Source organism: Ceratotherium simum, chromosome 22 (assembly GCF_057802395.1).
Source record: "Ceratotherium simum simum isolate JZ-2026a chromosome 22, ASM5780239v1, whole genome shotgun sequence".
NCBI classification, from domain to species: domain Eukaryota; kingdom Metazoa; phylum Chordata; class Mammalia; order Perissodactyla; family Rhinocerotidae; genus Ceratotherium; species Ceratotherium simum.
This window is the reverse complement of record NC_141921.1, coordinates 39506856-39534748: the sequence shown is the minus strand read 5'-3', so window position 1 is coordinate 39534748 and position 27893 is coordinate 39506856. Positions and strand designations below refer to the sequence as shown.

Sequence of the window (27893 nt, the reverse complement as noted above, 5' to 3'; positions counted from 1 at the left end):
TAATTGCTTACTTGGTTAATGGAGGAATAAGAAAAAACAGACAAGCTGAAAAAATAGGTCTGAAGAGTCTTTTCATTACCTCTTTAAAAAAGACCTGAGATACGTGGTTCTAAATATACGTATATGTTTGCATATATAGTAATAATATAATTACATTGAGATACAGCTGATAAATATACTAGACATCCACATATAATATACGCAACAGATGCATATTATAAATTTTACCTGTTTCTTCAATTGGAAAGTTTTCTTTTGAAACTTTGGAATGTTTTCCCCATTGTAACTTTTGAAGCCAAAATTTGGGATTTGTAGTCTGAAGCCTGCTGTAGCTAGCGAACTGTTTATTTGTTCAAAGTTTCTCTATGTAATGTTTCGCAACTTGTCTTATGATTGGTTCTTTGGTCTTGAATCACTTCTTCTCTGGGCCACTGCTTTACTTTTATAAGTTTAAAGGTAAATTTGGTGCATGATTACAGTCTGGTGGATTTTATCTGACGGGGTCATAACCTGTATAACACCTTCCATTCTGAGTACATAGTGATGCTTATGCTAAAGACTCAATAAGCATATTGTCCAGGAAGTTTTATTGTTTGAAAATGTCAGAAACCCAACTCAGACTAGCCTAATTTAAAAAATTAAATAAAATAAATAAGCTCCTGTGACTGAAAAGGCCAAAAAGACCAGCGTCAGGCCTCGCTGTCTCCAGGTGCCCAAATAATGGTCAAGAATCTGTCTCTTTCATCTCTGTTAGATTCACAATCTCAGGCAGTCTCTTGCCTCCCCTGTACTGAGGTAGCCACCAGCTGGCCCAGCACCCTGCAAACTTAGCAGCTCCAGGACAAGGGCAAGCTTCCTCATTGGCTTGGCTTGGATCATGTCCCTCTCCCTGAACCAATCACTGAGGCTGGGGGCATGGAATGCTCTGACTGGCCAGGCCTGGGTCACGGTCTCTCCCAAGGAGCAGAGGGGATCAGCCCCACCAGAATTACATGAACTCAGAATGCTAGGGGGAAAGGGTGTCTCTCCCACAAAAAATTAAGGTGCCCATCCAGAAGCTGGAAAAATGGATGCAGGCTAGGCAAAAAAACAAAAACAGACGTCCATGACGTTAGGAAATGTTCCTACTGCCTAGACTGAACCTCCCTAATGGGATTTAGGGCTAGGGATTTGGGGGAAGAAAATGATGAGTAATCCACTTCTCTGTTGGAGAAGTCCCAGGCCAATCACCAAGGAAGCAGAGAAACTCATTCCTCTCTTCTGGTGATCGAGTGTGATGAGAAGCTCGCGTAGTCGGGGGCTTAGCTGTCCATCCGTGGGAAGGGGGGTGTTTCCATCTTTGGGGGACCTTCCAATAGATCTCGTTCCTGAGAAGAATGTAGCTTTGCCTGTACCCGGGGTTGAGTAACCGGTGACTGAATGAACGACCAGAGAGCACCGCGCACTTCAGAACAAACCTCTCGCTCGTCAAGCTTTGTCATCTCCAGCCTGATCTCGCAGGATTTCCTCCACAACGCGCTCTTACACCTCCTAAAAGTGGGGACCTGCTGATGTGACAAGAAATCCTGAGACCAGGTGTCTTAGAGCAAAGGAGACTTTCCGAGGCCAGTGAAGTGGAGGGCACGGCACAACAGACAGCCTTAGGCAGTGTCCTCAGCAAAAACTGGCACAAAAGGACTCCTGAGATCTGTGCTGTCATCCGGTGTCTACAGACCATGCAGATGACATCGGGGGAGGCGGAGGGAGGACGCAGAAGCCTTAGCTCCTGGTGAAACGGAACCCGGCCCCGGCCCAGGACCTAAGGGCCAACGTGGTTGCTTCCTGTCACCTCTGGCAGGTCACACACTGTTACCAAACTAGGACCACGTTGCTGCTTATCGTTTCTTAACTTAGTTGATGATCACTCATTCATTCATTCATTCAGTCTCTCAGTCTGGCAAGACTGAATTGAAATAGGCCAAGTCTGGGGGTAGAAAAACCTGATGTTTTTGCACCAGGTATTTGCAAAAACCCGGGTGTTTTCCCGTTAGACCCTATTTCCCATTTTAGAGACTGACCAGGAAGCTAATTAGAACTTGAAAGGAAGGGAAAAACTGTAAGCTAGAAGATTTACGAAAAATGGGAAATTTGATGGACCAGATCTTTAATGCATCTGGTAAAAATCCAAAGGAATGACTTTTCTGAACCTCTCCAAGGGACCTGCTTCTTTAAGCTCCAAAACCTAAAAATAATATATAACTTGGTGGTTTTGTGTTCTAAATGTATAATCCTGATTTCTCACATTGAAAATCCTGAACAGAATTTATCCTTTCCTTGGGGACTTAAATTATTACCCCACTTTGAATTAGGGTGACACCCCAGGCGCTGTTGAGGCCAAGGCACCAAATAGCCCCCTCTGCGGGCCGTTAGCTCTCATGTCTGCGTTTCATAGTCTATCCTGGCTTTCCAAGTCCATTGCTCCTCCGGGCTGTGGTCAGTGTGCCTCCTTCCACTCACCCCACCCCATGGCCCTTCCAGTCATCACAGTTGTGTAGTCACAAGAGTAAAATTGAGGAACTAGGGGCTGGAAATGGTCTCAAAGAGCTCTCCTATGAGTAAGCTACATTAGTAGTTGCATATGAATTTTGTACTGTTTTTTTCTGGTAACTCAGAGTCTTTTTTTTTTTAATTAAATAACTTTTTCATTCTGGAATAATTTTAGATTGACAGAAAAGTTGTAATGACAGAACAGAGAGTCCTTGTCTACCCCTCTCCCAGTTTCCCATCGTAAACATTCTACATTACCACGGTACAGTTTTCCAAACCATGAAATCCACGTGGGTCCGTTATTGTTAGCTGAACGTCAGGGTCCACGACCCAATCCAGGCCACCACACTGCATTTCAGCATCACGTCTTCTTAGTCTCCTCCAGTCTGGGACAGTTTCTCTGTCTTGGGTTTTCATGACCTCGACAATCTTGGGGAGGACTGACCCGGAATCCTGGAGAAGGTCCCCCAGTCTGATTTGTCTGATGTTTTTCTCTTATTAGACTGGGGTTATGGCTTTCAGAAAACATGCCACAAAGGTGGGGTGTCCTTCTTGTCACATCGTGTCACGGGGTACCTGTGACATCCCTGTGGGATGTTAACTCCCTCACTTGGTTAAGCTGGTGTTTGCAGTTTTCTCCACTAAAAAGTGACTATTTTTCCCTTTCCATACTCTCTTCTTAGGGGGCAAGTCACTAGTATAGCCCACCCTCAAAGGAGATGGGGGGAAGGAACAGACGGTGGGAATTAATCTCCGCCTCCCACAAGGGGGCATCATCTACATCTGTTAAGTTCTCCTGTGAGGAAGATTGTCTCTTCTCCCCGTCTATTTATTCACACGGCCATGTATTTATATCAGTATGGATGCGTGTATATTTATTGTGTACTTTGGGCTACAATCCAGTACATTATCTATTTCATTGCTCCATTCATTCCAGCCTCGGCCCCTGGGAGCTTGCAGGTTGGTTCCTGTGAGCCTTTGACATGCCCCCACCCTTCTGTTTTGTGTACTTCCTTACTTTCCACTGTTACAAGATGCACCAGGCTTATCGTGTATTTTCCCCGCCCCAGGCCCAGAATCAAAGCCCTTTTTACTTACTGTTTGCCACCTGATCTGTCTGCCAGTTGCTCAGTTCAGTTCAGTCGGGGAACACCTACAGTGAGTACCAGGCACTTTACTGGGTAGTGCTGGGCACAGCCAGTGATTGCCTGGTAAGTGTTTAATGACCAGCTCTCTCTGAAAAAAGTAACGTATGCACCTATAGTAGAAGGTTTACTGATATAAAGAATGTGTAGCACATTCTTTACAAATAATAATAAGATATACAATACTCTTTATTATAAGTTCCATAAAGCCAACTGATTCTCACAGAATGCTTTCGTTGACTTTTGCTGAAATCTTACATCCACGGCCAACTTTTCATTGCAATTGATGAACGAGTGAGTTCCCAACCTGAACATTCATCGAACTTTTGTTTGTATTTCTGAGTGAGACAAAACTGATATAAGAAAGACGTGTGTTGGAAATTCACGTGTTCATCAATGACATAACACACTGGATAATAGTTTCAAATACCGGAAGAACATTTCCTCGATCTTTTGTGCTACTCACAATGTAATGGCTGCAGACACGACATGCTTTTATATCACCTGCATTATTAACATCTTCTCCATCACCTTCTTAGATGTAGACAATCAACAAAACAAAAAAATCAAGCTCTGATTTATAGCGTTTCCTGATTTCTACGGTGTAAATACTCCCACTGTGGCCGATTTCAAGTTACCAATGAAACATCACTGAGCACGGGGTTGGAAAGAGACATGTGGTAGCACATCATTATATAGCATTTCCAACATACAGATCACCTAATTAGGAAGGGATGAGTTTTAAGTATTTATTACCTTTGTTTCTGATATAATTTAATTGTAAGTTTATGTAATTTAGTTTTTATTAATGGCTGTTTTTATCAACCAAGCTCCCAAAATTCCTGGACATTTAATAATCAGCTCTTGGGAGCTGGTGCCAGGTGGCCCCAGCTCTCCTCTGGGATAGCGGTGACCATGCCACAGGTCCTCCTGGGTGGAGGCTGCGGTCCTCTGAGCTGCTTCCAGGGCATGGCCTGTACCATATGACTAACACTTCCCTCAGAGAGTTGTCCATGTTTCTGGTAAATCTCGTGTCCGTAACATCTTATGGTTTTTCACACCATCTATTTCTCATTTTCATTTTTAACTCAGAAAAATCTCCTGTTCTTCACTAGCCAATCATCTAAGATCCTTTTGCCAGGAAGGAAAGCAAGTAGACATCATGACTTCAAATAACCTAGAAGCTCTAAGAGCACAAGTTTTAGAGTCAAACAGCATCACCACTTCCTGGCTGTGGGACCTTGGGCAAGTCACTTAACCTCTCTGAGCTTCAGTTTCTTAATCCACAAAATGTGGAGGGAAATACCTCCCCCACTGTGAGATTATCCTGGTGATTGGATGAGACCACATGTGTTAAGCACACGGCACAGTCTCTGGCACACGTGTGCCTTCTCTACTGGTGGTTCACAGCCATGGTGGTATCAGTAATCATTTACAAATGGCAGAGCACAGGACAGGCTCTCTCCAAGGGCACGGTCTACTTCCCCACCTTCTACGGCCTCTGGGCCTTCCTGACAGAATGCGAGTGTCCCGTAGGCACCCTGTGTGCAAACCACCTTGATTTTTTCAGGATGTCCTATTCAACCTGCACCTTTACAGGATTAGAAGCGGATATTGGAGCGATAAGACAAAGAACAAGTAGATAATCTGAAAAACATGGATTGTGATTTCTGCAGTAAATCATTGACCAGTGTTTGTTCAAGCTGATTTAATTCAGCAGCAGGTGTGGTCGCGGTGAACCCAGGTGGTGGCCAACCTTCTATTTTAAAGATCGTGTGGGATAAATCAGGAATATAACATATGCTGTCTCAAACACAAAACAAAAAAAACAACCACACAAACATACCGTGTGGTCAGAGAACGGAAGAGAAAAGGAAAGAGAAACGGCATTCGCATGTAGTTTTAAACGAAAGTTTCTAAGAACAGACCTGTGGATCCCTGACCAAGCCCCCCGGCTCCGTGCACATTCTGACGTGAGCACAGCCCGGAGCTGGCTCCACCGTGAGTCTTTTCTTGTGTTTGCTCTCCCCCTGCCTGCTTCATGTAGTTACCAGCAGCAATTTCTGAGAAAACCTTGACCTCGCCTAGCATAGAGCAGGCCTGCTAACTAGAGAAAACCAACTTTAACCACTCTTTTTTGTTTTGTTTAAATTTTTTGTTTATTGCAGTAACATTGGTTTATAACATTGTATAAATTTCAGGTGTACATCATTATACTTCTATTTCTGCACAGATTACATCACGTTCACAGTCCAAATACCAATTACAACCCATCACCACACACATGTGCCGAACCATCCCCATGGCCCTCCTCCCTCCCCCCTCCCCCCTCCCCCCCCCCAGCAACCACCAATCCGATCTCTGTCTCTATGTGTTTGTTTATTGTTGTTATTATCTACTACTTAATGAAGGAAATCATATGGTATTTGACCTTCTCCCTCTGACTTATTTCACTTTGCATAATACCCTCAATGTCCATCCATGTTGTCACAAATGGCTGGATTTCATCGTTTCTTATGGCTGAGTATATATACCATATCTTTGTGTATATATACCATATCTTCTTTATCCATTCGTGCCTTGATGGGCACTTAGGTTGCTTCCAAGCCTTGGTTATTGTGAATAACACTGCAATGAACACAGGGGTGCGTGTATCTTTACGCATTGGTGTTTTCAAATTCTTTGGATAAATACCCAGCAGTGGAATAGCTGGATCATATGGTAGTTCTATCCTTGATTTTTTGAGGAATCTCCATACTGTTTTCCATAGTGGCTGCAGCAGTTTGCACTCCTACCAGCAGTGTATGAGAGTTCCCTTCTCTCCACATCCTCTCCAACACATGTTGTTTCCTGTCTTGTTAATTATAGCCATTCTGATGGGCGTGAGGTGATATCTCATTGCAGTTTTGATTTGCATTTCCCTGATAGTTAATGATTTTGAACATCTTTTCATGTGTCTGTTGGCCATCTGTATATCTTCTTTGGAGAAATGTCTGTTCAGGTCTTTTGCCCATTTTTTAATTGGGTTGTTAGTTTTTTTGTTGTTGAGATGCATGAGTTCTTGATATATTTTGGAGATTAAGCCCTTATCAGATGTATGGTTTGCAAATATCTTCTCCCAATTGTTAGGTTGTCTTTTCGTTTTGTTGATGGTTTCCTTTGCTGTGCAGAAGCTTTTTAGTTTGATGTAGTCCCGTTTGTTTATTTTTTCTATTGTTTCTCTTGCCTGGTCAGACAAGAAAATGAAAAATATGTTGCTAAGACCGATGTCAAAGAGCATACTGCCTATGTTTTCTTCTAGAAGTTTCATAGTTTCAGGTCTTACAATTCAAGTCTTGAATCCATTTGGAGTTAATTTTTGTGTATGGTGTAAGGTAAGGGTCTACTTTCATTTTTTTGCATGTGGCTATCCAGTTTTCCCAACAGCATTTGTTGAAGAGACTTTCTTTTCTCCATTGTATGTTCTTGGCTCCTTTGTCAAAGATTAGCTGTCCATAGATGTGTGCGTTTATTTCTGGGCTTTCGATTCTATTCCATTGATCTGCGTGTCTGTTTTTGTGCCAGTACCATGCTGTTTTGGTTACTATAGGTTTGTAGTATATTTTGAAATCAGGGAGTGTGATACCTCCAGCTTTGTTCTTTTTTCTCAGGATTCCTTTAGCTGTTCGGGGTCTTTTGTTGTTCCATATAACCACTCTTAATCAACGAGCTTCAGAAGAAAACAAAAAACTTTATTTTTTAAATTTTTGAACCTGAAAGCTGATTGGAGTCTCTGCAGCATTTACACGTCTTTGGCACCTTGAGGGACCCTACCGTCAGGGCTCTGGGTGCTGCAAGCGACAGAAGCAGCTCTAGCTGGCCTCCTGGGCTGAGCAGTTCAGGATGCTGTCCAAGCTGGGGCTCAGAACCAGCTTCCGTTTGCACCTCCATGTTTACAGCAGCGTGTCACGGTAGCCAAGAGGTGGAAACAACCCAAGTGACCGTCACAGATGACTGGATAACAAAATGTGGTACATAGATACAATGGAATATTATTCAACCTTAAAAAGGAAGGGCATCCTGACACGTGCTACAACATGGATGAACCTTGAGATATTATGCTAAGTGCAACAAGCCAGGCACAAAAAAGACAAGTACCGTATGATCCCACTTATGTGAGGCACCAGGAGTAGTCAAATTCATAGAGACAGAAAGTGGAATCGTGGTTACTAGTGATGGGCGAGCGGGAAATGAGGAGTAGTTTCATGGGAATAGAGTTTCAATTTTGCAGGGTGAAAAAGTACTGAAGATCTGTCTCCCAGCAATGTGAATATACTTAATATGACTGAACTGTACACTGAAAAATGGTTAAGATGGTAAATTTTACGTTATGTGTTATATACTACAATTTAAAAAAAAAAACAACCAGCTTCCCTCTCTCCGCGTCTCAGCTCCACTCCCTCGGGCTGGCTACATCCCAAGGCCCATCAGGTTGCTCCAGATTCTGGTGTCCCCCTAGTTGCCTGGGTCTCCCTTGGCTCTAATTGGATCACATGCCCCACCCTGAACCAATCACTATGGCCAAGAAATGTGATTGGCTGGTTGCTTAACCCACCCACAACAGTGGGCTGGGGGATTGGGAGGGAGAGTCCCCAGAATCTCCAAAAGAACTGAGTGGCTTCTGGCCCGTCCACCACAGAAGTGGAGCCCCTGAGGCACGAGACAGGACCATTCTCTTTAGCGCCCTTCAGTTACTGGGCAGTTAGGCACGTTTACCTGAGCATCCCAATATGGAAGGGAATTCCTCCACCACTACCAGTAACCTCTAGATTTGCTTTCTAGCAGGCTGGGGTAAATGCTAATGCATTTACCCCTTCTTGCCCATTCATTCAGTATTTATTAAACCAATGGGAAAAGGTTATAGAAATGTTCGAGGCGAGACAGCCCAGAGGAGGAGCAGGGAAGGGACAGGATGGATGGAGAAGTGAGTGCAGGGCAGGATAGCAAAGGAAAGAAGAAAGCACGGGTAGAGAGTTGGATGTTAGCCGTGGAGAGAAATTTGCAACTACATGGAAGGTAACAGAGTTCCGGACCACTGCCAAGTCCGTTCCTGAAACAGACTTCAAACGGGCCTCTGTCATTATGAATGCTGGGCCAGAGGTCCCCAGGCAATTGGAGCTTGATTTCCCTGAACACCGTTCTTGCTGACTCCAAGAGAGTCTTCAGGGGGAACGCACAGGATTCTTGACTTGCTGGGGAAAGACTGCAGCTAAATGCTTGGTTCAGGAGCCTGAGTGAGTGCAGAACCCTCCTCTTGAATAAGATCCAGCTGAAGTTATCGACAGTTCTGAATGCCAGTGCTCCTCTTTTGGAAGCATTCTGTCCTGTTTCTCATTATGTGTCTCTGAGCTCCTGTTCTCTCCAGTCTACAGAAAGAGGAACGACCCCGGGGAGAATAGATGTGTGGCCCCACACAGGCGGCAAAACCTTTGAACTCGCTTCTTACTTGAAAAGTGTGATTTTTCTGCCAAGAGAATTGAGAGGAAGGGGAGGGGAGACAGAGATGGAGAGAGAGGAGAGAGAGAGAGGAGAGAGAGAGGTCATTAGACCTTGATCCCAGCTCCCTCTCCGCCACTCCCTGAGCTCCCTTGAATTCCTTAGCCTCTCCAAGTCTTCTTTGTAAAGTACGAGCAAGGAGGCCTCCTCCCCTGAGGGCTGTTGTGAGAAAGAGAGAAGTAAAGTGTAGTAAGTGACAACCCCCACTGAGGCCGTCCTTGAACCACCGGGTGCAGGGAGAAACCACCGCTCAGGTTTTAAAGGAAGACCAAAGCCAGACGTCAGCACCTCTCAGCATCAACTCCGTTCTGGCCGTTAGAGGGAGTTGGACGTGCTCCCCACTGAAAGTAGCTACAGACACCTTCCGCAGGGTCAGGGGATGAAAGATTCCCTCCGTAAGTGTTTGTGGAGCATCTGCCAAGAATCGTGGTGGATGCTGAGGGTCAAAGGTTAACGAGACGGTCGGGGTCCCTGCCACCCCAGAGCACTCAGCTTTCAGGGGACAGATGGAGAGACACACAGTGTGGGTGGAGGGAGCGCGTGTGGGGTCCTAGGGAGCTGGGCATGAATCTCAGTGATTTGCTCGTTCCTTGTTTCAACCAGTATTTGAAAGCCTACTGTGTGTGTGCCAGGCGTTTATTCTAGGTGCTGAGGATACGGTGGTGAGCAAGACAGAGGAAAAGCCCTTATCCTCTTGGAGGGGACAGTCTACCAGCTTGGCAGCTCGCCACCACATGTGTGATGCTGGGCAAGTCTTGCTCAGCCTCAGTCTCAGAATGTCGAGTGTATTAAATGAGGTGATGCATGTGAACCTTTCGGCAGGGTGCCTGGCATGAAGGCTGCACCCAATAAAGGATGGTGTAATCGTGTGCAATGTGACTCATAGTGGGGACTACAATCCCAAACTTGGAGAGAGTCTGGGAGGGCTTCCTGGAGGAACTGACGTGTAAGCTGAGACCTAGGGCAACAATTATGTGGCTGGGACAAAGGGGTAGAGACCATCCCAGCTGATTGTAACCTTCCCTGATGTTCTGCCTGGTCCTGCAGGTCTCCTTCCCATGGGTGAGGGGCCCAGCACCCTGGCCAAGGCCTCAGCCACCTCGGGCCACACAGCAGCCGAACCAGTCATCCCCGCCACAACAGATCCCCTTCCACCCCGGCGTCCGGCCAACACCAGTGCAGAGGAGCTGGTCCCAGGGGTTCCCCAGGCCCACCATGGTCCCACCTGCCTCCCACCAGCGGCCCGTGAGTGCCAGCGGGAAGATGTTCTCCTTCATGGTGGATGGTGCCCACAGGTCTCCCGTCATCAAGCAAGGTATTCACGGCGCTGCCGCTGGGGGCCTGGGGGTGGGCTTATAGCCATGAGGTGGGTCTGGGGTTTTGCTATTTTCTCTGATTCTAAAATGAGAACATAAGGACCGCCCTGTGGCATAGTGGTCAAGTTCAGCACACTCTGCTTTGGCAGCCCGGGGTTCGCAGGTTCACATCCTGGGCACGGACCCACACCACTTGTTGGGGGCCATGCTGTGGTGGCGACCCATATACAAAATAAAGGAAGATTGGCACAGATGTTAGCTCAGGACGAATCTTCCTCAGCAAAAAAAAACAAAATAGTAGAACATAATCAATTGTGAAAAAAAATTGAAGATAAACAGAATGCAAGAAAACAGTTAAAGATCAGCTGTCACCCTCATCACCTGGATCCCCCTGTTGACTTTCCAATGTGTGTCCCTCCAGACTCTGTGCTCTGCCCGTATGCACATGTCAGTTCCTCTGTGGTATGTGTGTGTCTGTACCTACATATGAATGTGTAGCAGGATTTAAATTTACACACTTTGACTCAGATGTGCAGAAATATTGGTAACTGAAATCCCTGTTGCCTTAGGAGGTTTTTAAATATTTTATTACCATTTTACAGAGGAGGAGACTGAGGCTTATCGAGGGAAATTACTTCCCCAGGGGTGATACATGCAATCTAATCCAATCAAATGTTTTTCAGTCAAATTTAAGGCTGGTTATCTCAGTGACTGTCACTCACAGCCTGGTCACTTTGGGGACACACAGCCTTCAGGGTTTCCTTGCCTCACCGTCTCCCCTGGAAGGCCTCATGGTATTTGGGGAGGAGACCTCCTGTCTGTCACCATCCTCTCGGCCAGCCTCATTGGCAGAGCAGCCGGGTCGACTTAATCCCTGTCGTGATTCCTGAGTTTCCTCTATGAACTCTGGTGTAAAGGTCCCATTCTCTGTCCTCTGTGTCCCAGCCCCCTCTGAGTCCCCAGATCTCTTGGTGGCTTCACAGCCTCTCCTGATCTCACTCATTCACCTAGTCACCTCCCTCAGCATCCAAATAATAGTTATTATTGTGAAACATACAAACTAAGGAGTCAATGAAATGTATCTCTAGGTTTACATCATCTTCGTCATTATCATCATCACCATCATCATCATCAAATAAACCCTCATGTACCTACCACCCAAGTTAAGAAATTACTCAGCCATTTCCCCCCAACATTTTAATATGAAAAATTTCAAACATACAGCAAAGTAAAAAGAATTTTACAGAGCACCCCCACCTAATTCTACCATTAACATTTTGCTGTAGTCTTTATCACACATCTGTTTATCCATCTGTCTCTTCATTCACTAATCCATCTTATTTTTTGTTGCATCTGAAAATAAATCGGCACACATCTGTAGTCTTCCCCCTAAATATTTTAGCAAATATACCATTAACTAGTGTTTAACAGTTTTTGTCTTTTGATATAAAATTAACACACAATGTGTATTAGTTATTAATTGTTCATTAACAAATTCTCCCAAAACTTAGTGGCCTAAAGCAAAAAATAAAAAACCAAAAACCCCAAATGTGTATTATCTTATACAGGTTCTATGGGTCAGGAATTAGGGAGCGGCTTCGCAGGATGGCTGTGGCTCAGGGTCTCTTGTAAGGCTGCAGTCAAGCTGTGGCCAGAGCTGCAGTCATCTGAAGGCTGGACTGGGGCTGGAGAATCTGCTTCCAAGATGGCGCACTCACATGGCGGTTGCCAGGAGGCCTCAGTTCCTCTCCAGAGGGACCTCTCCAGAGAGCTGCTGGAGTGTCCTCATGGAATGGCAGTGGCTCTTCCTGAGCAAGTGATCTGAGAGAGCAAGATGGAAACTGCAGTGTCTCTTATGACCAAGCCTCAGAAGTCACCCTCTGTCATTTCTGCAATACCCTACTGGTTACACGGGTCAGCTGTGTCCATTATGGGAGAAGACTATTACGTGGGCCTGAATACAGGAGGCAAGAATTACTGGCAGTCAGCTTGGAGGCTGGCTACCCCAGTGTTTCCTCTGGTCCTCAATGATTTACCCCCGCACATGTAAGATGCCCTCATCCTCTCCCAAGGCCGCCAAAAGTCTCACCCCATCGCAGCATCAGCTCAAATTCCAGAATCTCATCATCTAATCCAGTCAGCTGCAGATGGGGCTCATGGCTCTAGTTCCTGAAGTTTGGCTCCTCGAGGACCATTTCTAGCAATCTGAAGACCTGTGAACTAAGGACACAAGTTGTCTGTCCCTCACACACCCAACATACATTGTTGGGACAGGCATAGCATAACTGCTTTGGATACTCCTTTTGTTCAAAAAGCAGGAAAACAGGAAACACATGGGAGTCACTGGCCCAAAGCAATTCTGAAATCCAGCCGGGAAAATGCTGCAAGTTCCTTGATTAGGCTTGAGTCCTGCTCTTGCCAGAAGTGACTTTCCAAGGCTCTTGGCTCTTCCCTCTGGTCCCTTAGTTCCACCCCCTGAGTCATCCTACCTTTTCCATGAAAGGTATCAGAGCATAGTTTTATAGTCTGCTTCCTGCCTATGGAAGCTTGGGGGTCCAAAGGCTTCTTTTGCTTTTATGGGTCTCTGTCTCTGTCAGACTGGGTTGGCAATGTTTCTTACTGGGGTTCACCTTGTTAGGCAAAAGCCATACCCACCGGTTTCTTTGACACAAGCCCTTCTCTGCGTTGGGCTTCTGAGGCAGAGGGACAGCACTGAGAAGGTTCTTAGAAGCCATGTGCTTTGACTGAATGGTTCTCTGAGACACCGCTCCGGATCTTTCTGTGTTCTTAACAAGGGATTTTACAGTCACACACACAGCTTCATCTTTAGGCTGTGTTTTCCTGAGAGTGCCCTGCATTTGATCTTTGCCCAGAACCTGTTTCTTACATCTCATTTGCCATCTGGAGAGGCAGCAAATTTCCAAGCCCATTGAGTCCTGGCTCCTTTTGGTTCAACAGTCCCTCCTTTGGCCTCTCTCTCCCCGCTCGCATTTCACTGTAAGTACCAAGAAGTAGGCAGGTGGAACCTTCCAGCACTCTGCCTGGGAATCTCTTTAGCTTGATCGCCCAGTTCATTAGGAACATTGTCTACTTTCCTCATCACCACAGGCAACGTGTTATGAGACTTTCTGCCACCACATAACAAGGATCCCATAACCCCAGGAGTATTTTCTTCATTTTCCTATAAACATTCCCTCACCCCCTCCTCGAAGGCCATTGAGCTTCTACTCACAAACTCTTCAGGCTTTCGCTAAGACTGTTGGCAAAAATCGTCCAGGTTCTTGCCACTGTCCCATCTCAAACCACTCTACACTTTAGGATTTTGTTAAGGTAGCCCCTCCCCACTCCTGGTGCCAAAATCTGTATTAGCTATTTATTGCTGCCTAACAGATCACCCCAGGACTTAAGGATCTAAAACAACAATAAACATTTATTATCTCATGGTTTTCTCCAGGTCAAGAATTTGGGAATGGCTTAGCCAGGTGGTTCTGGCTCAGGGTTTCTTAGGAGGTTGGCTGGGGCTATGGTCATCCGAAGGCTTGCTGGGGCTGGAGGACCCATCTTCAGGATGGCTCACTCACATGGCTTTTGGTAGGAGGCCTCAGTTCCTCATGAGCTGTTGGTGGGAGGCCTTGGTTCTCCATCATGTGGACCTCTCCATAGGCTGCTTGAGTGTCCTCCTGGCATGGCCACTGGCTCCTCCAGACAAGTGGTCCTAGAGGCAAAGCAGAAGCTACAGTGTCTTTTATAGTCTAACCTCGGGAGTCAAACTCTGTTGTTTCTACAACATTCTTGGTTACATAGATAAGCTCTATTATGGACTGAATTGTGTCCTTTCAAAATTCCTATGTTAAAGTTCTAAACCCAGTACCACAGAATGTGACTATAAGAGGTAAATAAGATTAGACCAATAGGCTGGGCCCTAATCCAGTATGGCTGGTGTCCTTATAAGAAGAGAGACACCAGGGATGCCCACACACAGAGAAAAGGCCAGTGACGACACAGCAAGAAGGCCTCCGTCTGCAAGCCAGGGAGAGAGGCCTCAGGAGAAACCAACTCTGTCAGCACTTTGATCTTAGACTTCCAGCCTCCAGAACTGTGAGAAAATAAATTTCTGTTGTTTAAACCCCCCAGTCTATGGTGTTTTGTTATGGCACCCGAGCAGACTAATACAAAGTCCATCCTATTGGAGAAGATAATACAAGGGTGTGAATACTAGGAAACAAGAATCCTGGAGACTGGCTCCCACACAATGAAAGGCGCGAGTCTTGAGTATATGCTCAGAGTTTTGGGTTTTACACCTATGAAACCCAAATCTCTATCAAGATATGGAACATTACCATCACCCCAGAAAGTTCCCTCATGTCCCTTCCCAGTCAGTTCCCAACCCCATCCCCTGGAGGCAATCGCTCTTCTGAATTTTTTTTCCACCATGGATATTCCTGTTCTAGAATCTCAAATAAACAGAATCATGTAGTATATGTTCTTTTGTAAAAGGCTTTTCTCACTCAGCATGATATTTCTAAGATTCATCCATTTTGTTGTATGTATCATGAGTTTATTCCTTTTTATTGGTGAGAAATTCTGTTGTATGAACACATATACAGTTTTTTAATCCATTCCTTTATTGTTGGACACATGAGCTGTTTCTTTTCTTTCTTTCTTTCTTTTGTTTTTTTACTCGGCCATTTTAATTTTTCCACTGTAATCAGTGGATTTCGCCACCTCTTTCTCTAGGGCCATGTGGAACTTGGGGCTTCTCTAAGGGCCATCCATGAGGAGTCCTCCAGCCCACAGGCCCTCAGGTCTCCTGGGGCTTTATCACCACAGCCTCCCACCCGGGTCTCATCTGTTTCCAAACTTTCACCCTGGCTGCCTGATGCTCCCCCCATCCCCAGAGCAGGGCTTTCATCTTCCTGTGGGGGGAGTCCCCTGGTGTCAGACTCTGGGCCTCTCTGCTCCGTGCTTTGGAGTAAACTCTATGCTCCAGTCCTCCAGGCTGGCTCTGGATAGAAAACACCTGTTTTTGAGGGTTCTGAGAAAACTCTTTCCTCTCTTAACACAGCTGGGCTCTTCAAATAAAATCGTTTTTCTCTTAGACTGCTGTCTTGCTTTAGATTTGAGAAAATCTATTTGAAAACCCAAAGCTAAGGATAATTTATTGTAGGTCAGAATTTCTCAATCTCAGCACTGCGACACTTGGGGCCAGATAAATCTTTGTTGTGGGATCCGGCCTGCACCTTGTAGGAAACTTAGCAGCATCCCTGGCTTCTACCCACTAGATACCAGTAGCAACCCCTCCCTCAGTTGTGGCACTCAAAAATGTCTCCAGACGTCACCAAATGTCCCCTGGGGGGCACAATCACCCTGCTTTAGTTAGTGTCCACCCTTCTCCTTCCACAGGCAATAAAACCTCAGCTCCAAGGATGAACCTTAATAGCAGGTGGGAGAGGACGAATTACTGAGAACAGAAAATATGTGGGGTGATTTTAAAAAATATTCTCCTGATTTACATATATTTTTTCCCAATAATGGGATAACTTGAACCTAACGTTGGTAACCTGCTTTTTTAAATTCAACAATATATCATGAACGTCTTCCCACTTCGATAAACTTACTGCGTAATGGTAAGAGTGCAGGCTCCAAATCACACAAACCTGCGTTCAAACCTTGACTCTACCACTTAGCGGCTGTATGACCATCAGCAAGTGACTTGACGTCTCTGTGCCTCAGATCCCTCATTTATAAAATGGAGATGGTGATAATAATACCCACCTCATGGGTTGTTGTGAAGACGAAATAGGATCCTGCATGTGGGTGCTGAGCACAGCACTGGGTGCACAGTGAACACTCAATAAATATTGAATTTTAAAAATGAAATTGTTATCCACCCATGATTGTTGTTTAAGTTTTATTTACAAGTTACAATGTGTAGAAATCCAGTCCAAGTACTAACGACACAGTCAAAGTACCCACACGCTCTCCCTGGTGAAGGCTGGTAACTAGCTGATAAATAACAGGACAGCCAGACGGTTGTTAAAACATTGAAGTCACTTCCCTTTGACAAATAACTGCTGCTCAAAATTTCTTAAAGTGCCTCTGTCCCCCCTCCTGCCATCCACCGCCCCAGCCTTCCTGTCCCTCCCTGGGGGGGTACCTCCCTGGGACCTCCAGTGATCCACCAGCCAGAGGCTGTGAACTGAGTGAAGGCTGTGTGGTCATCCTGGACTTGATAGAAAACAGTAGAGAGAAAAGAGGTTCTGGGTGGGTGAGGGTAACAGGTCCAGCACCCCCTGCCTGGGTGGGAGCAGGTCTCAGATCCAATTAGACCCCCACACAGACTTTAGTAAACACGCCTTCAGCGGGAAAGGGACCCCAGACCATCACTCAGCCTGTTCTGTAGGTTTGATGGAGTCCAGGCTGTCTGTTCTTTAAGGGCTCCGCCATCACCTGGCAGAGAAGCGTCACTTAAGGCAGCCACGGCATCTGGAGTTACCCATCGAGACGGCATCAGACAGCAGAGATCTAAAACGAGACTGGACACGGGCCCAGTTAGGGTCAGACCTCGGGGCCCTCTGGGGGCTCAGGCCAGGGTGGGGCCCCCAGCAGCTCAGCCACCCACAGCCATAGCCTCCTCCTTTTGACCACTGGGAGCCCGTTTCTAACATTGAGCGGACCCAGTAACAGGCCACCATTTTTACCAATAAAAACCTATTTCCAGCCTCCTGTTTGCTAATTAGGAAAGCCTCGGGTGTCACCACTCCTCTGGACCGCGGCCTGTCTGATGTGATGCTGCCCAGCCATGCCAGGCGTGGGGACCGCGGACTAGGGCAACTGACTGCCCCTAGGTTGGAAGTTAAACGACCTGCACATATAGAGCATCAAGCAGCCTATGCTGAACACTTAAAACATAAGCCACAGGCCTTGTGACAACCGTTAATGCACCATGGGGGCCTCCAGAATTCAACTGCATGTTCAAGTCAAAGCCTGCCCCATTAGACATTTTTAAAAAAAATCTCACGTCTCCTCTTTTCCTTTTAAAAAAACCCCAAAACCCAGTTATAGATGTTGGCAGAAAAGGAGGTATTAGGTTAAGAAGAGGGGAAACAAAAGGGAGAATGTTCTAGTCCTGTGTTTCCTGATACAGAGGCCACCAGCCTCAGGTGTCTGCTGAGCGCTGAAATGTGGCTCGTGTGACTGAGGAAGTGCATGTTCAGTTTTAATTAATTTAAATTTTGCAACTTGATTTTTAAATTTATATCACATTGAAACTTCCATTTGATACTTGATTCAGTTACTGGAAGGTTTTAAGTGTGCCTGGAACATCTTGGGTTTGCAAATCTACTTTTCAACTGTAAGTTTTTGTGAAATCTAAATACAGATCAAGTCTTTCCATTGAAAGTCGAGCTTCCAAATGGAGATGCGCCGTAAATGTAAGATCAACCCTGGATTTCAAGGACTTGGGTCCTCAAAGTACCGAAAAGAAAAAGAATGTAAAAGATCTCAATATTTTTTGTCTTGATTACATGTCGAAATGATAATTTTTTTAAATATTGGGTTAAATAAAATATATCATTAAAATTAATTTCATCTCTTCTTTTTACCTTTTTCATGTGACGACTAGAAAATTTTAAATTGCATCATGTAGCTTGCATTATTTTTCCGTCAGTGCTGCTCTAGTCAGGACTCTGCTGCTCGGGATCCAAGAGGGTGAGATGGGGGAGGTGAGCTTCAGATGAAAGTCTTCTATCATGGACTTAGTTGAGGGAAGTGGAGGGGAGAATGGGCAGCTGCTGAAACAGTTTCATGAAATTCTCCAGGAAGCTCTTCAGTTTCCCCCTCCCACCACCCCTGGTGGCAGCTGCCTTCCAGAAGATGTGGGAGGAACACGGAAGGAGAACAGAGTCTTTGACAGAGAGAGAGTCGCTATCTTGGTTCTTTGGGCCCTGGGCCAAGGCCTGCCCCCCCCCCAGCCCCACATGTCACAGAACTCAGAGGGAATGTGGAATGCATATTCTTAGGGGGTGCCAGCCCTCCCGCTTTCCAAACTGGGAGCCCAGAGCATCCGCTCCCCGAGCAGGCCCTCGTCCCTGAGTCCTGCTGTCTGGAGGAGCTGCAGGCCTCTCCCATGGTGGCAGGAAACCCCAGTGGGTGTGTAGTGGGCTGGCAGAGAGCTTTCTTTTCTCAGCTATTTCTAAATGGACCAACTCATCCCGGTTTGCCTGGGACTTTCCAGGCTTTGGCACTGAAAGTCCGGCATCCAGGGAAACCCCTCCATCTCGGGCAAACTGGGAAGTTGGTCACCTTAACTGTTCCCATCAGGCGGCCTCTAAAACTCCATCAAGTGAGTCCTGGAATGCAGCCCTTGGTGGTCCACAGGGGGGTGAGATGCTCCACAGTGCATGTCCACACAAAACTGCCCCTTGTTGACAGGCTTGTCAGGGCGAAGCCACACCCTAATTCCTCTGTCACCCCTCACCACACTGCTGGAGGACCTACTCCCGTGATGTCTCTGTGCCCTGGTTCTGGGGTCAGACCCTGACTTTGCCCCTCACTAGACGTGTGGCCTCAGTCAGGCTGTCTACACTTGGCTTCCCAATGTCTTCACAGGGCTAGTAACAGTACCTCCCAACAGCGTTGTTGTGAGCTCCAGCGTTCACCTATGGAGAGCCCTGGTGGCCAACAAGCCTTTCATCGACCGTCGGTTATGAATATGGGCCAGGCTCTGGGCTTTTGTTCCCCAGCAGTCTCCTGAGCACCTCTCCCTGTCTATACGTACACAGCAGAATTGGGACATGTGGGGGTTCACCCTGATGCTCAGCCTCTTCCCAGCTGTGTGAGCTTGGGCAGAGATTTTCTCTCTCTGTGCTCCAGTTTGCACATCGGTAAAATGGGATTAATAAACTCATTTTGAAGGGCACAAACTGAGACATGGTCCCCAACCTCGTAGAACTTACCGTCCAGTCAGGGAGACCAACATGAACAAAATGATCACAGAAAAACATCTATAAAGTGGTAACCATGACAACACCAGGCAGGAGAGGTACCCAGTGCACCATGAACGCGTAATGGTAGGACCTGACTTAGGTGGGGGATCAAGAAGGTGACGCCAAGGGAGTGACACTCAAGCTGAGCACTGAAAGGCAAGTGACATCCACTAAGTGCAGAAGGGTGGGAACAGCATTCAGGTGGAAGGGACTGTGAGCGCCGAGGGTGTGTGGTGGGCAGGGTGGGGCGAGCACGAGGGAATAGTCATTGTGGCTGAAGGGTGCACTGCTGGGGTAACGTGGCTCGAGACCACGTAGAAAGAGCAGTAAGAAGTGACAGCCAGTGTTAGCAGGGAGGGGCCATGACCCAAGGTCTGGCTACACCTGGAGGTATTTGATTTTGGTTACGTTTGCCACCACAGGCAAAGCGACATGGGCATAACTGAGAGGGTTTTGCTCATTTCTTCTTGGGAAGAGTTCGTTTGATCAGTTTGTTTTATTGCCTGTAAGGAATAGATAAGATGCCCAAGCCATTAAAAAGCAGAATCAGGCCTTTCCTGTGATCGCAGCCTGTTCTGGAGCATAGACAGTGCATGTGGTTGGGAGTCCAGGCCAGGACAGTCATTGAGCATGCAAGGCCATGCCTTCCCCAGGCACCACAGGCCAGGGGCTGTGTCCATGAGGGGTTCTGGGGTCCACAGACATGTTTGAGACCTGGGAGGAAGATCATTGGCTCTAAAATGCATAAATAAAAAATGCAGAATCAAAATGAATAAATGTCCCCAAATGTGATGGTGCGTACTTCATTCATTGTTAATGTTAACATTCATTAATGTTTTATTACCTCTGAAAACAGTTGGTTCAATTTCTCACTGCACAAGAAGACAAGAATGTGCAATGATTGCCCAGAATCACAGTCAGTTGGAAATTTAAAATATGCCCCTCAGAACCGAGAGCTCTCAAAAGCAGAGTCAATAGAAATCCTTTCCAAAGTTTCTACACCACAAAAAAATGTATTCAGTGTTGATGTGAGTGAATTGTGCTATGTTTGATGTGATACAGAGTGGGGCCCCCAAACATAACAATGCCAGAACCCCTGAGAGTCGTAAATAGCCCTTGTAATATTGGGGGTAAATATGGAAAAAATCAGGAAAACCTAAATGTCTATCAAGTGGGTCCTAGTTAAATATGTTTGGGCACACTTGTGTTACCGGATACGTACCAAGGTTCTTTATCCGCCACACAAGAGGGGCCAAATAAAACTAGAACGCCAGGCTTATGGCAAGGAAAGAGTTTTTATTTTGGGTGACATCAGCCAGGAGACGAGAGCTCTTAAATTTGTCCCGTCTTTCCGAAAGATGGGAGGCAAGGGGTTTTAAAGGCTGCGAGGGAGAGCATGTGCTGGGGTTTTAGGTAAGGGAGGGGGAGCATGTGGTCGTGTGGCTGGCGCCTTCCCACCAGCCTGTGTTTGGGTTTGAAGACTGAATTTCTTTGCCTTGTCTGGACTTTTCTGGTTAGTTTTCATCTTCAGCCTGTTTGGCCTTGTGAGGCTGAATCTTGATGTCTGGACCTTGAATTTCTGGGAAGGACAGCTCACTCATATACTAAGGAGGGACAGACCTAGTTAGTTTTAAACAACAGTTGATTATGCTGAATACGTACAGCTGCAGTTAGCGAAGCTCATCTCAAAGTTCTGTTTTCTTCTAGCTCAGGGAAGACTTTTTAACCTCCTTGTGCTGGGTTTCACGGAGGAAAATGGGAAAAATCAGGAAAATCTAAATGTCTATCAAGTGGGTCCTAGTTAAATATGTTTGGGCGCACTTGTGCAGTGGACTACAATGCTACCAATAAAAAGACCACAGTGTAGCTACATATACTGACATGGGAAGTTGTTCTTGATATATTGTTGGATGAAAAAGCAAACTGGAGGAAAATCTCTGTAACAGAAATCCTCTTTGTTTTTTAAAGATATAATTGCAATAAAAATAGCTAATGTTTAGTGCTACGTGCTCTATATCAGGGGTCAGCAGACTTTTCTGTAAAGAACCAGATGGTAAATATTATACCTTTGTGGGCCATGTGGTCTCTGTTGCAACTATGTGCTCAACTCTGCTTTTATAGCTGGAAAGCAGCCATAGACAATATGTAAATGAATGACTGTGGCTGTGTTCCAATAAAACTTTATTTACAAAAACAGGCAGAGGGCCAGATTTGTCCCTAGGGCCATAGCTTGCCGACCCCTGGTCTACATCATCAATTCATGGAATCCTTAAATAGCCCTTTGTGGCAGAGGCTGTTAGTGTCCCTAAGTTATATGTGTGGAAACTAAGGCTTAGAGAGAGTAAATGACCTGCCCAAGGTCATCAGCTCTCACGTGGCACAGGAAAAAACATCTAGAAACAGACACATCGAAGTGAATCAGCTCAGTTAACACTGGGGAGGAGGAATGAGGCAGCTCATTCCCTTTCTAACATTTCTGTGATGCTTTGATTGTTTTTCGATGAACATATCCACCACTTTGTAATTTCTTAATTATGTAAGATGTGAATCTCAGGGCGACATGAATGTGAAGGTTAATCTGAAAATGTTCAAGACCCTAGGGAAACTCACAGCCTCCTCTGTGCTCTGTTGATCTGTGCGTTAGTGTGGACCAATGCTGTGGAATTGTCGGCGCCATCAGTGGCCGAGGGGATTCCCGGGGCAGGACCCTCCCAGGAGATTTACGTGGACCAGGACCTGGCCCAGGAGGATAAGGTGAGGGGTGTCGGGGGAGGGGCAGAGCTACAGCAGCAAACGGGACTGTGGAGGGATTGCCGTTGCCTCTTGTTCTCTGTGGCCTGGAAGTGCCTTTCTTACTACTTCCAGGAAACCACCTCTTACTTCCGGGACATTCAACCAAAACTTTGGTAACTGCTCATTTTATACCTAGTAACAACATCTACAGCCACAAAGTATTGAGCACCTACTAGGTGCTGGACCGTGTCCTGTGCACTTGACATTCAATTGTCTTGTTAATCTTCACCGTCTCCAAAATAGATTTTATCACCCGCACTTGACAGATGAGGAAACTGGAGCTCAGAGAGGTTAAGTAACTTGCCCAAGGTTGCACAGTGTGAGGGGCAGAGCTGGGATTCAAACCCAGGTCTGGTTAACTTCTGAGCTGGTACTTCTAACTCCCACACGGTAACTGCTTGCTCAACCACGAGTGATGGCACAGTGGTGGGGAAAACGTTTCCTAGCAGGAAGAAGTGAGCACTGAAGTCAGAGAAAATTGAGTGAAGAGAGAGAGAAACGTGTTAAAGACCCAGAGAGGTTTAGGGAGGGAAACCGGAAGAGGAGCCAGAACAGGCGGATTCAGGCATCCTAGGAAGGGTCCAGGTTGATATCTCCCCACTTAGACACAACCTGAAAATTATCCTAAAAGAAGCATCCGACCTATCCTGCTTTCCTTAAGGCGCAGGGCCTGAGCGAGCAGCACTTCTCGAGGTCGGTGAGGAGCGGACCCACCTGGGGTCCTCGTTAGACACGGAAATCTGCAACTTCAGGTTGCAGGTGGTTCCGACACAGGTGTCCTGAGACCAGACTTTGAGAAATGTTGCAGTAAGGCGAGAAGCCAGGCTCGGATGCTGTGTCAGTTATCTATTGCCGTGTAACAAGCCACCCCAAAACTTGGTGGCTTAAAACAGCAATTTATTATTTCCCAGGATCAATGGGTTGACCTAGAGTTGGTGTCCCCCGGCCTCACTCATGCAGCTGCAGTCAGCCGGTGGCTTGGAGGGTTGCTGGTCTCAAGTGGCATCGTTCCTGCGTCTGGGGCCTCAGCCGGGATGCCTGGAGTGCCGGGCCTCGCTGCATGTGGTTTGTCATCCCAGGCTGCTTCACGGCACAGTGGTCTCAGGGTTCCCAGAGCAGAGGCTGTACAACCTTTTAAGAACTTCCCTGGAGGTTGGAACTTGCCCAGCATCACTTCCACCACATTCTATTGGTCGAGCAAGTCACAGGTCCAGCCCATAGTTATGGGTGGGGAAAATAGGCTTCACCACTTGATGGCAGAAGCTACAAAGTATTTGTAGCCATTTTTCAATCCACTTCAGTTGTTAAACTGGCAATATAAGGTAACCACATTTGTAATTTTTTCTATTTCTGAACCATTTATGCCCTGACTTGCCAGGACTCCTTCAAATGCAAGTGATAATAAACAAATTAGCTTAAGGCAAAAAAAAAGAACACCAAAAAACAAAAAAAGACATTTATTGGCTCATCTTATTGGAAAATTTAAAGGCCCACTAGCTTCAGGCATGGCTAGATCCAGGAGCTGAAATGATGTCATCAGAACACGCCCCACTACCGATCTCTCTCCTGTTTCCCTTGGGGTTTGGCTTTCTACTGCAGGCTGGCTTCATGTGTTGGAAAAGACAAACTCAAGCATATAAGCCCATACATTTAAAGTTTATGATCCAAAAGGAGGCAAGACCCTCTTCCTCTGTAATCCATATATGAAAACTCTGATTGACCAGCCTACACATGCTGGTCACATGCACGTGGCGGGGGGGTGGGACAGGAAGGAGCAGGGCACATGATTTTCAGTCCTACCAAGACCACTTGGAAGGGGGAGCACTCCTTCAAGGAAGGGCAGGGGCTCCTCACCAGAAAGGCAGAAACCACAGTTGTACACGACGCCCCGCAGGCTTCTTTATACTCCAGCACCCAGCAGAGGGCCTGGCACAGAGTAGCTGCTCAATAAATGTTTGTTGAATGAATAATTAATAAGCACCTGGCTGAGCATGGCGGCTTTGGGCCCCTTATAACTGGGTGCCGCTGCGGAGCTGCCCAGGAGTACAGAATCTGTTTGATGCTGTCCCTTGTAATTTTGCCACAAGTTTTCACAAGGACCCAAAGAAAGACCCCTGGCAACAGGTGTCAATGCCAGCCTGGCTTCCTCAGGACCGAAACCCTGTCCTTCCCCCAGTCAGGGAGCTGGAGGGTCGTGAGCTGACTGGACGGCTCCCCAGGCAGTGAGCTGGCCTGGAAATTGCCCATTGACCTCCTTCTAACCAATGGAAAATTGTTGGATGAGCAGGGATTCCTTTAAAAGCAGAAATTCTGTGGCTGCCTCTGGAGAATTATTTTTCAGTCTGTCTGACATTTTATTGATGACTTCTGGTGAGAAGTTTGGGGGATTTTTTTTTTTCCTTTTTTGGGAAACCTCACAAATTCTTCAGTGGCAGAGTTTTTCTTTTGGAGAGGTGGAGGACTGGGTTAATTACACCTGTGGGTAAAGTCCGCCAACAATTCTCTTCTCCAGCCCAAAGTTGACATGAGCCCTCACACATAAGTCACCATCCTGTCTCCTTTGCCTCCCAGATTCAGTCACCTGGAATAAATTTTTATGTGAATAACCAAAAGAGGCAGGAAGTACTAGAAGAGAGGAAAGGGAAATGAAATATTTCAGAATGTATTAAATTTTCTCAGTTAAAAAGTAGCCCACCTTATAGGCAGAATGTGGTTGAATAGAATGTTGTTTCCTAATTCCTTTCCTACGTCCCAGTGTGCTAAGCTGAATATTATAAATTAAAATATTATACATAAACTTTCTAGCAACAGAAGTTCCCACGTGGGATAGTTGTTCTCAATATGAAAGAACATGTTCTCAATATGTTCTCAATATGTTCCCCTCAATTTGAGGGGAAGGGAAAGTTTCAGTACCGTGAGGTATAAACGTCCATTACGGAGTCTATATACAAACGTATCATTTTAACCAAACTCTCCTCTCTGTGAGGTCTCCCAAGTGGCAGAGATAGCCTTGAAAGTCTGCCTTTTCCCTCCCTGCCTGCCCTCACCTTCCCAAAAGAATTACACTGCATTTTTCTTCCTTTTTTTAATGGGCTCAGCCTTGTACCCAGACTCACACCTAGTAAACCTCCCATCTGGCCTCCACCCAGGATGAAATAATTCTGCTGCTGGGAAGAGAAGTCAACCGTCTCTCGGATTTTGAACTTGAATCCAAGTACAAAGACGCTGTGATAGCAAACCTGCAGAACGAAGTGGTCGACCTGAGGCAGAGGCTGTCAGAGACCACCACCTCCAGGCGGAACGAGAGGACGGTCTCGCAGAAGTTTCAGGTTCTGGATGAAGACATCGATGCCAAGCAGAGAGAGATCGAGAGCTTGAAAAGCCAGGTAGGACTCGGAGACAAGTCGGTCAGGGCTTTAGAGTCTCCACACAGGGTGACAGCTCTCAGGTGGAGCCCGGGAGCACTGAGGGGAGCCCCAGAGAGTTAGAATGGGGGTGGTCACCATAGTATAATGGATCAGAGCACAAATCCCAGGAATTAGAGATGTAGGAGGTACCCAGCCTTGTAAGTACAATAGTGACTTTTATTAAGCAGCTACCACACGCAAACACTGGTCAAGTGCTTTATATGCATCACTTATTTACACCTCGCAATCCTCTGACACATACCATTCTACAGGTGAGGAGACTGAGGCAGGCTCAGAGACACCCGGGAACTTGTTATAGCTTGCACAGCAAGACAGGTATGGCAATACCATTTGAACTCAGGTCTGCCTCTTTGCAGACCCCATGCTCTTACCCGACTTCGTATTTCCATCCAACTCTGTTGCTTCAGTGACCACCTCTCATACCCACCCAGCCCCAGCCAGAAAGAGCTGTGGGCAGTCCGCTAGAGAGGGGAGAAGGAATCCCCAGTGTTCCAAATGCTGAAGCCTTTACCAAACCCTGAAGGCAGTTGTGGGCTCACTTAGGGGGAATTTCATCAAACAAAAAGTCTCCACTCAGAATTTCTGGATTTACCAGTCATGTTCTCTTGAAACTAGATCTAATTTTTTTTAAAAGAACCACTTTAAAATTGGCCATTGATCTTGTGCATAAATTATATCTCAATAAAGTTGATAAGAAAAGAAATCGGCCACTGATGAATTCCGGCTTCAGTGCATAATGCTGCTTAAAACTGTAGTCATGGTTGGGGCCTCTGTTCTCTGGTTCCCTGCTTACTGCCTTTCCCTCTATAACCAGTTCAAGGTGCACAGTCTCAGTCCTAGAAATGTGCCCTAGAAAAGGACATAGGTTGTGCATGGTGAACCTAGAAGGTTCTACCAGGAGTCTGTAAGCTCCATGAGGACGAAGACTAGGCCAGTTACCTTCCAGAACTCTGATAGGACCATGTCTGTTTGTTCATTCATTCATCCATCCAACCCCATCCATCCATCCATTCATTCATCCATTCATTCGTTCATTCAAATAAATATTTGTGGGGTGCCTGCCTTGTGCCACGCCCTCTGCCAGGCTCTGCGAATTCAGCAGAGAACAAGGCAGACATGATCCTTGCCTTCCCCCGGTTATGTTCCAAGGAGGGAGACGGAGTAAACAAGTAAACATATGCTCTTATATTTAAACGAACAAATGACTCTCCTGCAGACCTATTTTTGCAAAAACAATGAAAGTAGCAGGTCCTGCGGGAACCTCTGCTGCAAACAGCTCCCTTGACAGGTAGCTGACTCACTGATGAGCATCTTTTTCTTGATCTGAATCCAGTTTTGCCATTGGATGGAGAAATGTCTCTTTCAGTTATTCTGTCATTTCAGAGCTTTCCTGAGCAAAAGTGACAAAAGTCTTGTCCAGGGATGTGGACAAGGATGAATAATTCCCATACATATTTTTTTCGTTTTTTTAGTTAAAATATATTTGACATATAACATTGTGTAATTCCCACAAGTCATAATTTGAGTATTGCTCTTCACTCATAACTGAAAGAGAATATTTTATAGCAAGGTATATCTGAAGCAGAGGCTGCAATTGGTTTGAACTCAAATCGAGTTTCATCTGTTCACATTTTAGTTTCTTAAATATTCGATTGCCTGCAGAACATTCAGCCAGAAGTATAAGCCACATGGCAGGTTGATTTATTGTTCTGATTATTTTGTATGTTCTCCCTGGTCTTCCTGAAAGTACGTGCATAATGACTCGCTCTCAAAGATGTTCGATCTGCTACAGTATCTCCAGAAGATGCTTACCTCCGTGCGCACTTGTACACCTGTGCTAATTAGCAGCCGAATTAGTATCTGGAAGCAATCACTCCTCCAAGCACTGTTAACTTTCTCATGATTCAGTGCCTGTTTTATTACACGGTATAACAGACATGAAACTTCTTGGGATTTATACCAGTTATAGACAATATGGATATTGATTTTGGTAGTGAAAGAAATGAAGAGGTTTGAAGACTATTTGGAGTTTTCCCACAATCTGAAATCCTAACACTCTAATACTTTGATGGAAATATTTTATATCTTTCAGAAGCACTGCAGTCTTTGAGGGGGATGGCATGTGTCTTCCCATCCCTTCTGGAAGTTTGTCTCTTTGTGTTG

At 46.0% G+C, this 27893-nt stretch overlaps 1 protein-coding gene across 1 annotated transcript in view; it reads left to right on the top strand.

Annotated features, from left to right (window-relative positions):
* Positions 1–27893, top strand: part of FHAD1 (forkhead associated phosphopeptide binding domain 1) — a 129849-nt gene that overhangs the window by 27169 nt on the left and 74787 nt on the right. The window contains 3 exon segments of the mRNA XM_087445824.1: positions 10254–10521; positions 22154–22263; positions 25452–25688. Coding sequence (XP_087301950.1) covers positions 10254–10521; positions 22154–22263; positions 25452–25688 — 615 coding nt within the window.